General features: G+C 32.6%; 2 protein-coding genes and 1 non-coding gene across 5 annotated transcripts in view; 2 read left to right on the top strand and 1 right to left on the bottom strand.

Moving 5' to 3' along the window:
* The window catches only part of UBL3 (ubiquitin like 3), a 110,569-nt gene extending 103,265 nt beyond the window's left edge, over nt 1-7,304 (top strand). Inside the window, exons 3-4 of the mRNA XM_085196660.1 lie at nt 2,958-3,125; nt 3,706-7,304. Of these exons, the coding sequence (XP_085052786.1) occupies nt 2,958-3,125; nt 3,706-3,770 (233 nt within the window). The 3' untranslated portion in view covers nt 3,771-7,304. The remainder of the gene's footprint in view (nt 1-2,957; nt 3,126-3,705) is intronic.
* TRNAT-UGU (transfer RNA threonine (anticodon UGU)) lies at nt 2,482-2,554 on the top strand. Its single transcript has one exon. It is a non-coding gene; the product is annotated as a tRNA-Thr (tRNA).
* Nucleotides 6,936-14,065, bottom strand: Polr3C (RNA polymerase III subunit C). Of its 3 annotated transcripts, none has more exons than XM_085196655.1 (12): nt 13,773-14,065; nt 13,294-13,412; nt 12,852-12,981; nt 12,369-12,567; nt 10,776-10,868; nt 10,245-10,409; nt 9,573-9,726; nt 9,177-9,297; nt 8,785-8,856; nt 8,164-8,331; nt 7,646-7,741; nt 6,936-7,561 (listed from the first exon to the last, which is right to left on the bottom strand). In XM_085196655.1, exons 1-12 carry the CDS (start codon nt 13,917-13,919, stop codon nt 7,496-7,498), a joined length of 1,530 nt encoding a protein of 509 aa, XP_085052781.1. In that variant the 5' UTR covers nt 13,920-14,065; the 3' UTR covers nt 6,936-7,495. The 3 variants fall into 3 exon arrangements, with proteins under 3 accessions (XP_085052781.1, XP_085052783.1, XP_085052782.1); XM_085196657.1 differs by having other exon boundaries at nt 13,790-13,928; XM_085196656.1 differs by having other exon boundaries at nt 6,936-7,741; nt 13,773-14,064.
* Nucleotides 14,066-14,129: the final 64 nt, after the last annotated feature.

The following is a 14,129-nucleotide window of genomic DNA, read 5'->3' as shown; positions in this document are numbered from 1 at the left end:
GAAGCAATATTCTATAGATTTGTAATATGTAGATATTTATCATTTTATGGTAAACATGCTAATGATTATGTAAACTCTATTCCGCTCAAATTCGCAATACTTCAGAGACAATAGACTACGGATTCTTCCTACTTTTGCAATGTTCTTTACGTAATTATAAAAGCTTTAGATAATTAAAATAATAACAAAATATCATTATCGAGTATATTGCATTTAAGTTTAGATAATCATTACATTTTATTGCCTACTCTATAAAGAGGTGAAAAAGTTTGAAGATAAAAAAAAAACGGTAAAGTGCGAGTCCGACTCGTGCACGAACACAACAACAACATTAGGTTGTAATTTACACATTTGTCTAGGTCTAATCTTAGAAATAAATCTGAGGCTTTAAGACTGAATAATGTGAAGAAACATTACTAAAGGAGAATATCATTTGTAAGGTTTAGTTCTTACAAATGTAAACTACCCTTAACCAGATGGGCGCGCGCGATTAGCCTAACCGCAAATCTACCGATAGTCCGCCGGCCACGTTACACACAACGAACTTTATGCTTCGTAAATGCCACGTAAAATGTTTTTACTGCTAGGTGTTTTGTTTATTTTAAATATACTATAGTATATGTTATGTAATTTATGAGACTAGTGGTAGCTCAGGTGTACAAGTGTGACTTACAAACGTGACGGGTTGTGGTTTCGATTTCCACTCGAGGGATTTTTTTTTATGTTTTAATTTTTTCGCTCTGGTGTCGAGGCAAAGCGCGGTGTTGAGGTGAATCTCTAGAATACGGCGGAAAATGGATCAGGAAGTGTCTTAATGGGATCGGAGTGTTTTAAAACTTAAGTTCGCAGGTTACCTCTACCTACCCTGTTATTTGTTGTCATTTCTTTTTTCAGTATTCTTTAATCTAGCCTATCACTAGGTTTTAGACTACTCGTATGAGTAATTTTACAAATTATATATTTACTCAGCTTATTAAAATATAAAACAGAAAACGTGTCAGTCTTACTTTGATTATTCTAAAGGGATGTTTCCTCATTATGCTTTAAAAGCCAATGCAACAAATTATTTTTCCAAAAGAGTACCTACATTTTATCTCGTGTATCTGTAAAAACAAAAAACAAATTAAAAAATTAAACATTGATTAAGGCGATAAAAGATTTTAATATTATTGTAATTCATGATGTTTTTATGTCATTTTAAAATATAGGCTAAAACGTTATTAGCATTTAATGCAATAGCTACAGTATTAGTACGGTCGACGAATTGTGGCCGTCTGCAAGTTAGCTGTACATGGCTGCGCAGATTGCCCAGAAGATTGCTTTTAGGATCTTTCTTACTAAGCTCAGAAAACGATATAGCCTAATATCCCAGTACCTTAATATATGTAAAATTTATGCTTCTTAGTAAAACGTCGTTGGCCTCAATTTTAAACAACCTTAAGGACATCTGGCGGGAAAGGCCCACGTAAAGGGGCTGGTAATCTATATATATAGGACTTGTCCTCACTGACTGAGGTAAGACGCACGCACAGCCGTAACCGCTGTGCGTAGAAACGTTAAATTTGGACAAAAGTTTACTTTCGTAATCTGGACATCCACTAAGAAGGGATTTTGAAAAATTTTTACCCTAAAGGGGTGAAATAGGGGTTCAAAGTTTGTATGGAAAAAAAATTAAATCGGCACCGATTTTTATAAAATTTGAAATTTAGATTTTTAAAAGTATTTAATTGAACACGTGTTTCATCGTTTTCTAGAATTCTCCCCCTAAGGGTGCAAATAAGGGGTTGAAAGTTTGTATAGGTTTTTTTAAATCGTCACCAATTTTTATAAAATTTGAAATTCAGACTCTTAAACGTATATAATTAAACAAATGTTTCATGGTTTTCTAGAATTCACCCACTAAGGGTGCAAATAAGGGGTTGAAAGTTTGTATGGAAAAATCTTTAAATCGCCACCGATTTTTATAAAATGTGAAATTTAGACTCTTAAAAATATTTCGTTGAACACATGTTTCATGGGTTATTAGAATTCACCCTTAAATACGCAAGCGAAGCTGCGCGCGTCCGCTAGTAGTAAATAAATTTTTATATTATTTTGTATCTTTAAAACAATTTAAATACGAGCGTTTCTACTATAACCTTTTAGTTTTTAGTTGGCGCTGCCTCTGAAAGGTCACCACTTTCAAGTTAAGTTAAGCACGCGTACCGTCTTTACTTCATATTAGACTAATCATTCTCAAAATTTTTACTTTGCTAAAATGACGTAGGTTTGGTGGCCTGCGTCTACTAACTTTTGAAGCGGCCACTACTCGTCGACCGTCCTGTACATTAAAATCCAATATCTTTATAATATTTTTCATGGAGCGCCATCTATGAATGATTCACAAGAAATACTTCGTAAATACAGTCGCGTATTGTGTGTTGTAATTGTATGTGTCGACGCGTTCCGCTACCAGTCGATATTTACACTCGTTATTTTGTAGCCTCCATAGCTCAGGGGTTAGAGCACTGGTCTTGTAAACCAGGGGTCGAGAGTTCAAATCTCTCTGGAGGCAGGTAGTATATCCATCTTTCTGCTTTTGTTTCTTTTTTATTTTATACATTTTGCTAGTTATATGTTTTTGTATTTATTTTATTTTAATATTATAATATTTTAATGGCAAAGAAATGGCTATCTGATATGGTAATAGATAATGTAACTGATAACACTTGTATATTAATTATACATACAGACAAAATTTCTTAAATCTTAATTATAATTTTAAGGCGTAGTGTTCACAAAACTATCAACAATATAATTATATCATAAACACTTTTCTCTTTGTTTTTTTTTTTTCACTTTCGCGCACTGAATATGCAAAGAGAATCTAATATTTGAGAAACTACTTCTTAAGTGGCAGAACTCAATAATAGTAAAAATAAATAGTCTATAATTAACTTATTTCTGTACATTTCCAGCGGACTGGGCAACAGAATGCGTGTCTCGCGCTGAAATCCTCCGACTCATATACCAAGGGCGCTTCCTGCACAGCTCGGTGACGCTGGGCGCGCTCGGCCTGCCCCTGGGTCGCACCACTGTCATGCATCTGGTACCGCGCGAACACTTGCCCGAGCCTAACTCACATGGTGTGTATCATTTTTGATAGTATTCGATAGGAATTTTGACAATTGTTGTACATATTGCAGAAAGTTAGTCAAAATAACTGTTTGCTTAAGAAGTTCTTATCAGCAAACTAAAAAACACTAATAACCTTGCTTTTCCTATTGATTTCTTATTTGTAACTTAAAGTAAACTGTGTGTTTAATTACATTTGCAGAAGTCCGTTGGAGTTAACGTACCTACCTAATCTGTAATCTTTATCCCATCCAAATCCTTCCTTCAATATTTTGTAAGTTATGAATATTGTCCATTCCACAATTGTTTTTTTATTACATTTTGACATGATTTTTTATGTAATCCCATTATAATAACATACTGATTTATATAGTACGGACGACGATTTGTGTCTGCCCTGAAGTTAGGCTTTTTGAAATTTTGGATATTGTTCACTCGTGATGAGAATAATCAAAAGTAAATGTCCTAAAAGCAGCCACGACTCCGTTGACCGTACTGTATTTTCAGATTTAACAGAACCTTTCTTTTACTTGTGGTAATAAATAATATTTGTTTCCATTTTATTAACATAAAATTTATTTTCAATTTCAGATCAACGACAAAAGAGTAAAGGCGGTTCAAGCAGTTGTTGCTCCGCGTCGTGCTGTATATTGTAATGCGCTTATATTAGATCGATCGAGCGATCGCGGACAATGTGTTCACACTCAGTGATGTAGGCACCAACCCCCTTCGCCCAAACCTAGTGCTCACTTGTGATGTTTTTAAAAGACTCGTCTATACTTACTTTACTTACGTTCCTTTCGGACATTTCAGATCGGCACTTTACTTCCTTTCGTAAATTGTAATTGTAAACGCACATTTTTTGGGGTACTATTAAAAATATCGCAGGTATCGAAATCAGCTTTACAAAGCGTTTATACTCTTATCTCACCGCGTATTTATAGTTCATAGTGATATCAGCCGTCGACTGCTAGTAAAAAGTTGTTGTGATGGATTGGTCGTTTTGAAATATTTTGACGGTCGCATCTATTGTTTTACGGGTCCACTTTGTGCGTTGATTTTTTTGTGGTCCTTTTGGTTTTATTTGCTTTTTTCATCGTTTGTTTAATTCTATGAAATGAAAACATATAATATTTGTCTGGACTAAAATTAAGGTCACCGCGAAATGGACTGAAACAACGCTAAACTGCGGGGAATAAATATTTTAGTATTATAATTTAGGCCATCTATATGAATTTATATTAACGGAGCTATTTATAAAGTTGAAATGACAAATTATGGTAGAACTATCAAAATATTTGTTTGCAATGTATGTACATAGTATAATATATAACGGGCTATATAGTAACGACGGTGGTCTCGCACTTGTGTGTTCGTTTAATGTACAGTACGGTCGACGAGTCGTGGATGACTGCTCTGTTTTGATTTGAGGATTGCGTAAAAGTTCACAAAGTCGGAAGGGCTTCAGGGCGGCCACGGCTCGTCGACCGTACTGTACCTGTAACGCTATTTACTGCGCTAGTGTAGCTTAACTATCGGGCATCTTTAGGTACGACAAAGTCTTTAATACATATGTTGTTCATAATAAAATTATCTATAAGGGAATTTTATTTGAGTGCAATCATACATTTTTAATAAATATGCGACTTTGTTATACGGAAATGTCGAAAAAAATAATATCTCCTATCCCGAAGTTTAGGCTCTTAAATTGACTTTAGGTTCAAAATTATTGTTTTCGACGTAAAATGAACTCGTGCTGGTCTCGGTATAATTTTTTTATTATTTCCACGCGCCACTATGTGTACGTTTAGCGCTACGTTCCTGTATATAAAAGAGAAGCTTATTAATATGATTTACATCACATTATATTGTTTTTAGCTTTTATTTACTTAGCTTTAGATATTATTTTATTTTATATTGGCTTTTTTGAGTTATCTATATTATATTTGAATCAGATGTTTTGTTAAAAACTCTTAGGGGGAGTTCTAGCAGTACTAAAGAATCATTGTTATTAAATCAAAATTATAAGGAAATGCTTTATATTGTTGTCGTGTCATTTTTTATGCTTTTACAATTTTTTTTAAATAAAAACTGTTTGAGCTCTACCTATATGATACTAAATTAGAGGATTTTTTAATCTCCATCAAAATTATTATTCATGTTGTTTAAACTTTTAAAACTTATCCTGTCGTTTTTTGTAAAAATATGAAACATTTTGTGATATAGTACAAATAAAATTATTTACGCGACAGACACAACGTGCTATGTTAAATTATCAGCAGTATTAAGTGACTGGGAATCAAAAAATCGACAAAAAAAACTAAATATTCATACATTTGTTTTGACGACTGAATATTAAATAGCAATCTTGCCAACATCGAAGAAAAAACAAGTGTACCAATATTAGTTTCGGATTTCCGTTGCATTATATTATTATTTTTTATTTCGATTACTGTTTAGTTCGCGTATATATATTTTGTTAAGTTGTGTAAAATACTTAGTTATAATTAAAATAAATTTACAATGTCAAACGCATGTTTTATTTTCGTTGCTTTTCTCATCCTTTGTACATATGCTATAATAATACCGCTTATATTATACAACGGACTAACCTTCGAAGAACGATTGTTTTTGACGGATTATACCGGACTATATACATGTATGATTAGAGTATCAATAGTCTAAATAAGTTAGCTAAACTTATTAGGCTATCATTTTGTAATAATAAATTATCATTTATTGCAGTTGCTTATGGTAAAACAGTTGTTTTACTAGTAAATAGCTAATTGTCATACCATGAATAGAAAAGATAAAAAAATATATATTTAAATTTTAATGCATGATTTTGGTTTGCTTAAAACTTTTAAGTCCAATGAAACTAATTGATAATGATAATATATCAGGTGCCATTTTGTTTTTCGAAGGTTACAAAGTATTTATTAACGGGTGTGGCGTAGCGTCGTTAAGTGATATCGTAGGTCTGATAGTTCGATGTCTTCACCGTATTCTAATATTTCATAGGCGATAGCTCTTTAAACTTAATCGGGTTATAAGTGTTTCTACTACACGCTAATTATATAGGCAATGTCACTGTCAATTCTGAGGTTTAAAGTTATTCTTTTACACTGCATCCATACAGCAGTGTAGGCAGAGGGAACCTTACAGATATGTATCTATTATATATTTTTTACGTATAAGTTTATTTTATTTATATATTCATATCCTTTTTTTTTACTTCTACTTCTACTAATTTAGTAGTGTAATATTTATCACAAAATTATGCTTCACTTATAATTGAAAATGTATATTTTATATAATTTAAAACGTATCATATTTGAAACATCGATTTATCCTTTAATCCTGGAATGGCAGTGACTAAGGCGAAGGTCGACGAATGTAAATATCTTTTATTTAGTCAAAATACTAGAAATACAAATTAGCTTGATATTTTTTAATACCGTTGTATGTGGACCTGCTTATATTTTTATAAACTAGTTGCAATTTTATAGATAAAATGTTGTTTAAATGATTTGCAATAATACTCGCGTTTAGTACATCGTGGACTATTGTATGAAGGTATAGTCCGAGTCATGAAAGGTTTATCCAAATTTATTCAGTCTTATAAATAATAATTATTTTACGCATTTAACAATATATATAGTCCACAGCACATACAACGGTCCTATCTGTAATAAATTTCCAAATATTAGGTGTCACTGTATAACAGGTTTACTTCGTACATAATTATATACTTGTTAATATAAAATTAATGATTATAATGATGTTGATTAATTGACATTTTGGTTTGTTACGAGAATGGGGTACATGACGGTTGCGTTTATTATCTATATCTAAATTCGTTTTTTTAAAAATAAATGTCACTAAACAGTGTTGCCATTTAGTATAACTTTTTGATTTATATCATCTGTGAAACATAAAAACAACTTGATCATATCAAAGTTTCGATATTATTATGGCTTAAGGTTTTGTTATAATATTCAGTTAAAATTCAAGCTCATATTATAAAGTCATGTGCCCTATTAGTAAGTGAATGTATCGCGACTCGCATCAGGTAGCAGCTTCGAGTCCGTTCGGTTGTAGATAGCGAGTTTTATAATCGGACATTATAGGTTGTACATTGTTTGAACGATTGAGTTTCGATGGGGTCAAATAAAATTTTAAGAATATCAGCATGTCTTTTATTTAAACACTTTCTTATTTATAAAAATCGAATATTAGAGGTAATATTTTTATGTTGATTTTAAGTTACAATTTAATATAAATTTGGAGACTGATAGGTTTATTACTAGGTCCTCTCTGCTTGTATCACAAGGTGTAGGAGATGCGTGAAGTTAATGTCTTATGAGATTTTAAAGTATAACTAATAATAACGGTATTTACATAATATGGAATACCGATTGTTAACCACTGTTTTCTTTGAGTATATCTAGAACAAAATGTAGAAAACAAATACTTATAAACAAATATTTTATTTCGTATACGCAAAGTAACAAGATATTAGGAACAGTACTTTATCCAATTCTAACTCAGCTGCAGCGAGAGTGTGTAGTTTCCGCTCGGCGTTTGCTACTGCCGATAACTCTGGGGGTGTCAGTGTTTCTAGTACCTAGGAATTAAAATAACTGATTTAAAATAACTTCGAACGAATGTTGGTAATATCAAATGGACGTTTAGTACTATAGGAATTCATTTCTCCATTCTAGAAAGCAGACAAAGCCCATCATTGAGTTCAGCCATTTGCCACGCAATGGCAAAATCGATTATCTTGACACTGGTTCCATTTTTCCGTCTTGCTGAGCGTGAAGTTAAGAAATATAAAAAAAACAATACTATCGAAGAGTCACAGAATCGTAGCCCTGAAGCTACCGTAAGTGCTGCTTTTCTTGTTTTAAATATTATGTGAACAATACGCATACACATAAAGAAAGAAAGCCTAACTTCGAGATAGGCCGTTGTGGCACAAGGGCACCAGCGTGAGACTGAAAGACAATCATAAAAACGTGAGTACTGGAAGTACAGTATACGTACGTCGTCGATGTTGCCCTGAGGCTCGCCGCGCACGCGCATGCCGTGCACGATGGAGCGCACGCGGCGTTGTTTGTCGAGCAGGCGCGAGTGCGCCGCCCGCACCACGCCGCCCGCCACCGCCGCGTTGTGCAGCGCGCGCAGGCACAGCGAGCGCAGCGTGTGCGCCACCTACACGTGACACGTGCGTATAGCTCAATCCTGCACTCGACATTCATACTTTTATACATCAAATACACACCTTTACGCTTGAAATCCATAAAAGTTACAAAATTTAAATTTCCATTTGAAATTACAATATTTACTACCATAACTGTAAGCCTAAGATAGCCTTAGCTTTTAGATGTGTGAATGTATGAATTTGGAATAAAAAAACTAATATATGCATATAACACATATACAAAGTGTTTTCAGATAAAGAAAGAAAAGATTTTAAAAAACAATGTCCATGAAATTAATTATCAAATCATTTGTGTATAATGAATTTTACTTCTTTTTATCATTAAATACTATGTATGGGTAATGTTCTTCATTTTTTAAAATATGTTAATGTATCATAATCTTATTTTATATGAGCTAACTTTACTTATAATAAATTTTGTAATTTTTCTCTACAATACATACCTCAAACAATTTAACATGATATAGATAAACGGCTTTTGCAGAACCACCAGCTGATGCAGCTTTTCTCATTGGCTAAAAAAATCCAAGTAACACTTTCTATATATATCTATTATATATTTGTAAGTCACAATATTTTTAATTAACAAAAACTTAAAAGTAAAACAATTAATATTTATGAATAAAACAATTAATATAGTAAAACAATTAATATTTATGAAAAAACAAAACGAAAAAAAAAAAATTTAAAAAAAAGCTTAGACACATATTGTAGCTTAAATTTTTCATTTAATTATTATTAACATATTAAATATTGTTTTTACCAGTAATTATAAATAATTATTATTTATAATTACTGGTAATTACTGTTTTATAGTAAGTAAGCTTTGTCTCACCTGTACACTTATAAAATGTTCTTCTAATAGTTTGTATGTCAGTTCCTTACACTCTTTATTCGGCAACATTGCGTTCTTCTGTATATCCTCCTCTTCTATATATTTTTTTGTGCGTATCAGTCTAATAAATAAAAAAATGGTTATTAAAATGAAGAACAATGTAGGAATAAATAAAGACCAAATATCATTATCGCACAGCACCTGACTGTACTAAATTATTTCTTTTTCCATGCACTGGTTACAAAACATAGTGCGGCATAGGATTTTCTCAAAACGCAATACCTGCAAATTGGAGAGACAGTGAGGAGCAAAGTGTCTTCATCCCTTAAGTTTTCCCTATTTGGCATAAACATCCGCTAAAACAAAACTAGGAATTTAATAACACAAATAGTTCACCTAAATATCCTAGCGGCGTGGCTACCCAGCCGCTCGGTGACGGTGTGGTCGAGCGCCGCGTGCAGGAGGGCGACAGCGGCGCGGCGCGCGCACACCGCGTACTGCCCGCCGCCCGCCTCGCCCACGCGACGAATAAAACCACCGCTGCTTTCCTCTGGTGGACAGAGTACTTATAAAGATACGTTTGACGAAGAATATTTTAACAGGCTGGGATCGTATTGGAAACGAATCGTATTGAAATCGGTACTATTATATAGATCCGTTCTAAGAATTAGCGAGGTACTCATTCTTTATATTAATTTGATCTACATACAAAATAAATCTTAGAACTACTTTTTTACTCTTTTATTCTCCAGCAACTAAAGTGCCTCGTGATAACTTTACTGATTAGTCTACTGAGTACATCGAGTCGCCCTGTTTCCAATGCTAATGCAGTGAAAATATTCAAAAACACATAAAATGCAGGATGGTAACGGCGGAGTGACTCATACTACAGAGCTTCCCATCACCGCAGTGGAGTAGCGAGTTTAACTCGCGCCCGGGGCAAAATACTTTTTCAGCGCTACTCCAGACGAACCAATATATGATGTATTTCATTAAATTCATATATTTAAATAGTTTTGCGGACCATTCGGCGCCCCTTTGAACATTAATAGAAATAATAAAATATACCTAAAACCTTCAAATATTGATCAACATGCATATGTAGTAAAGGCTTGTCGGGCACTCGTCTCGCGTTTTCTCTTAAATCTGTGGCACACACCGGACTCGACTCCGGAGCCCACGCTGACGATGTCAAATACATTTGTTCTAACAACACACGCATTAGTTCGCCAGCTGAAATGGAATTATTAAATTATAAGTTACATTAACGTGATTTATTATAGACTTCTCGATAAATTGACTATTCAACATATAAATAATCTTTCAATTTGAATCAGTAGTTACCGAGATTAACTCGTTCACAAAACAAACTTTTCCATTTTATTATAAAATGGTCAAATCCGAGATCCGAATTCGAGATCCGCTTAAACAAAACGAAAAGCGTAAAAAATTGCCAAGACTTATTTAATAAAAATTGATTTATCAATAGTATAGCAGATTGGTTCAGGACAGAACTAGCCTGGATGATGTTAGGAAGTCTCTTACTTACTATGTATAGATATACTTATGTGTAGATATACAAATACACCATAAACTTACCATTCTCATCTATCCTACGTGTGACAGCTTTAATCATGATGTCATCTCGGAAATCCAAATGGAATCTATCAAAATTCACTTTCCAATATGTATCTGTAATAGAATATAATATGTAATTTTTTTACTAATCAATGTTGTGTAATTTTGAGAGAAAAGTAAAAACTTTAGAATAAAAAAAGATTGAAATTATTGAAACTCTAATTTAAAAAAATATATTTCGGTTGAGAGTAGGGAGAGGGAGACTAGTAGACACTCTGCTCCCCACTTTAAACATACTTACAATATATACATTACAATATATACATTTTCATAAATCACTTGAATTCAGAGCTTAAGATACTATTTTTGTATAACAATTACTATGCGAATAAGTAGCCTGTTCATTTTATCAATGGATAAACAAAATAATCATTAATAATTTAAAAAAAAACTTGAAAAATTTTAAGTTAAACGGTTTTATATTGCAGATAAATGTACTAAAAGCTAAAAAATAATTTCATAGAAATTATGATTACTAAAATTTAATCGTGGGGCACGTCCAATATCTACAATTGAAAGACATAGCGTGAGACTTCACCCACCTAGTGGTAAGTAGCAAGTGTCCCCACGATTTTATTTTAGTAATCTTAATTTCTATGAAATTATTTTTTAGCTTTTAGTACATTTATCTGCAATATAAAACCGTTTAACTTAAAATTTTTTTTTTACTTTTTTATTTTTAAGTTTTTAGTTTTTATTTCTCATGCTATTCAATTCGTTGAAATGAGGCTCGATGTCTCATTATTGCAAGGTTAATGGAGAATGTTACGAACGACCCCCCCAGAGGTCCAATAGAGGGACAAGGCTATGTACAACAAGATGTGCCTGAATCTTGAGGGGAAAACGCTAACGACATATCATTTTTATCCACCTAGTGCCATACAGTTCTCGGCGCGCTTTTACCTTTTACCTTGGGTGGTACCCCTAGCGACGTATCATTTTTAGGCACCCTATAGCCACACAGTCCTCGACAGGATACCAGATTTTGACTTAGGTGGGAGATTCATATTGTAATTGTGTATAGTATACTGTATTATACTTACCAAGCCCTTTATTTTGATACCCATATTGATGGGATTGAAAACTACATTATCCGCCATTTTGTAGCAGTGGCCATCTTTGATTTTGATTTTGTATAGTGCACTGAATTCTACTTGACAAGCCCTTTCATTTGATACCCGTATTGATAGGATTGAAAAAAACTAACTTGTCCGCCATCTTATAGTGGCGGCCATCTTGGATTTTCATTTTGTATAGTCCACTGAATTCTACTTGACAAGCCCTTTCATTTGATATCCATATTGATGGGATTGAAAAAAACTAAGTTGTCCGCCATCTTGTAGCGGCGGCCATCTTGGATTCACAATAATATTGAATATGGATAATTGTATTGTCACCAGAATCAAAGGCGTATACCAAATTTCAGATCAATCGGTTAACGGGAAGAGGGTTAAATTTCAATTACTAAATTTGACCCAAACAAACAAACGGGGTGAGCTAAATAAAACCGTTTAAAAACGGAGTAGTGTGAAGCTCTGAAGGTTTTATACTTACTGTCGGTACAATCACTTAAATTATTGCTCATTGCTTGAATAAGGTCTCTTACATCTAAATCTGGTATTATAGTTGCAACTGGTACTAATGTAGGTATCTCACTATCTTTGAGTTCTGCGACTGGAGCCTGCTGTATATAACCGGCGGTCGCTAAACTAACAAATGTGTCTTTGAGTTTAACCATTGTAAGGTTTTTCTCCTGAAAATATTAAAATTTATGTGAACAAATTTTAATTAAACTTTATAATTTATTGAATATTTAATTTAAAAATAAAAATAAATATAACATGTATTCCTTTTATTACAATTTTTTGTTAACACACTCTAGTCCTCACTTACCCCTGAATTTTTGATATATTAATTAATGTGAGATAACTCCACATTTTAATAGAGCAAGTTAAAACAAATATTCAATAATTAATTCCCCTGATTGGTGCCTCTGCATCACAACCTCCCTACATAATAAAAAATATGAAATATTACCTTGTCATCTTTGTATTTGTTCATCACAGTAACTAATAACACAGTAGTAGTACAAGAGGCTTGTTGGAGCAGTTCCTCTATTATCATCTCAGCTTCACTTCCATACTTACTTTTCATTTGCAATAGATATCTAAAATAAATAAAGAGATAATATACAATTGTAGTTTTTTGAAATTCTAGAAAATTTAATAATTTTAATGGTACTTGAATACAATTTTTTTAAAAACTATCAAAGAATAAATCTTGATCAGTCAGAAGTTGATTGGTTGAATTGTGGGTGCAAGTTCAGCTATTTCTAATTTTTATATTTCTAAACCATTTATCTTTCCTTTATGTGAATAACACTTTAATATGATGTAAAAATTTCAATTTTTATTCAATAGTAACTTGAACATAATATGAAATTATTATTAATTTATTTATTGTAATAACTTTTTGTTACCTAGGATATCTTATGAGTAACATTATATTATCAGGATTCAGTTTATAGTCTACAATGACATTAGTAGCTTCAAAACTTGCTAAATCAAACTTCAGTAAAGTCCTTAAGCTTTCTATTACCTGAAAACAAAGTATCTTATAGTAAAATAATAAAGGTCCAATCAGATCACATTATTTTATGTATTTTTTTAGCTTCATGGTGTATCTCATATATAGCGGGATGGGCAGCAGGATAAAAGTGTTAAGACACGCCGTTTTCTACTTTCCGTCGATTTTTTGATGCATTGCGTGATGAGTAGTGGAACTTAACGCTGCGCTTTGCCTTAATACAGAAAAAAATTAATACAAATAAATTATACATTTTCCCGAGTGGAAATTTAACTCAAAACAGTCGTGTTTGTAGTCAAACGCTTGTCCCCTGCACCACGACAGCCTCCAACTAGACTTTATTTTAATAAATTTCAAATATGTAATAAATACTTGTGTGCGCGGAAGACCTGTAGTTTTAACTATCATATTAATTGGCTTGCTTCCGTAGATAAATAAATCATCGCCAACTTTCTGCACTATTTCACCGTAATATCTTTGAAGAATTTGCGAGACGACTCGTCCTAGTTGATGAGACATCTTTAAAATATGTTATATTACAATATACAATGTTTAGTTCTTTATATTTTACTCATGTCTAATTATATTATTGATAAGTAATAACTAAGCACTGGAGCCGCAATCACATTTCCCACATGTTCATTTGTTTACAATTTTTGACAATTATTGACAGTTATATGCCAAATAGATGTAGACGCATTTGTAGAGACCGTTATTATATAACTATTT

This window comes from Heliconius melpomene, chromosome 13 (genome assembly GCF_056956725.1).
Source record: "Heliconius melpomene rosina isolate 202511_hmr_F chromosome 13, ASM5695672v1, whole genome shotgun sequence".
Classification (NCBI taxonomy): domain Eukaryota; kingdom Metazoa; phylum Arthropoda; class Insecta; order Lepidoptera; family Nymphalidae; genus Heliconius; species Heliconius melpomene.
Note: the sequence above shows the minus strand (reverse complement) of the source record. Positions and strands in the feature narration are given on the sequence as shown.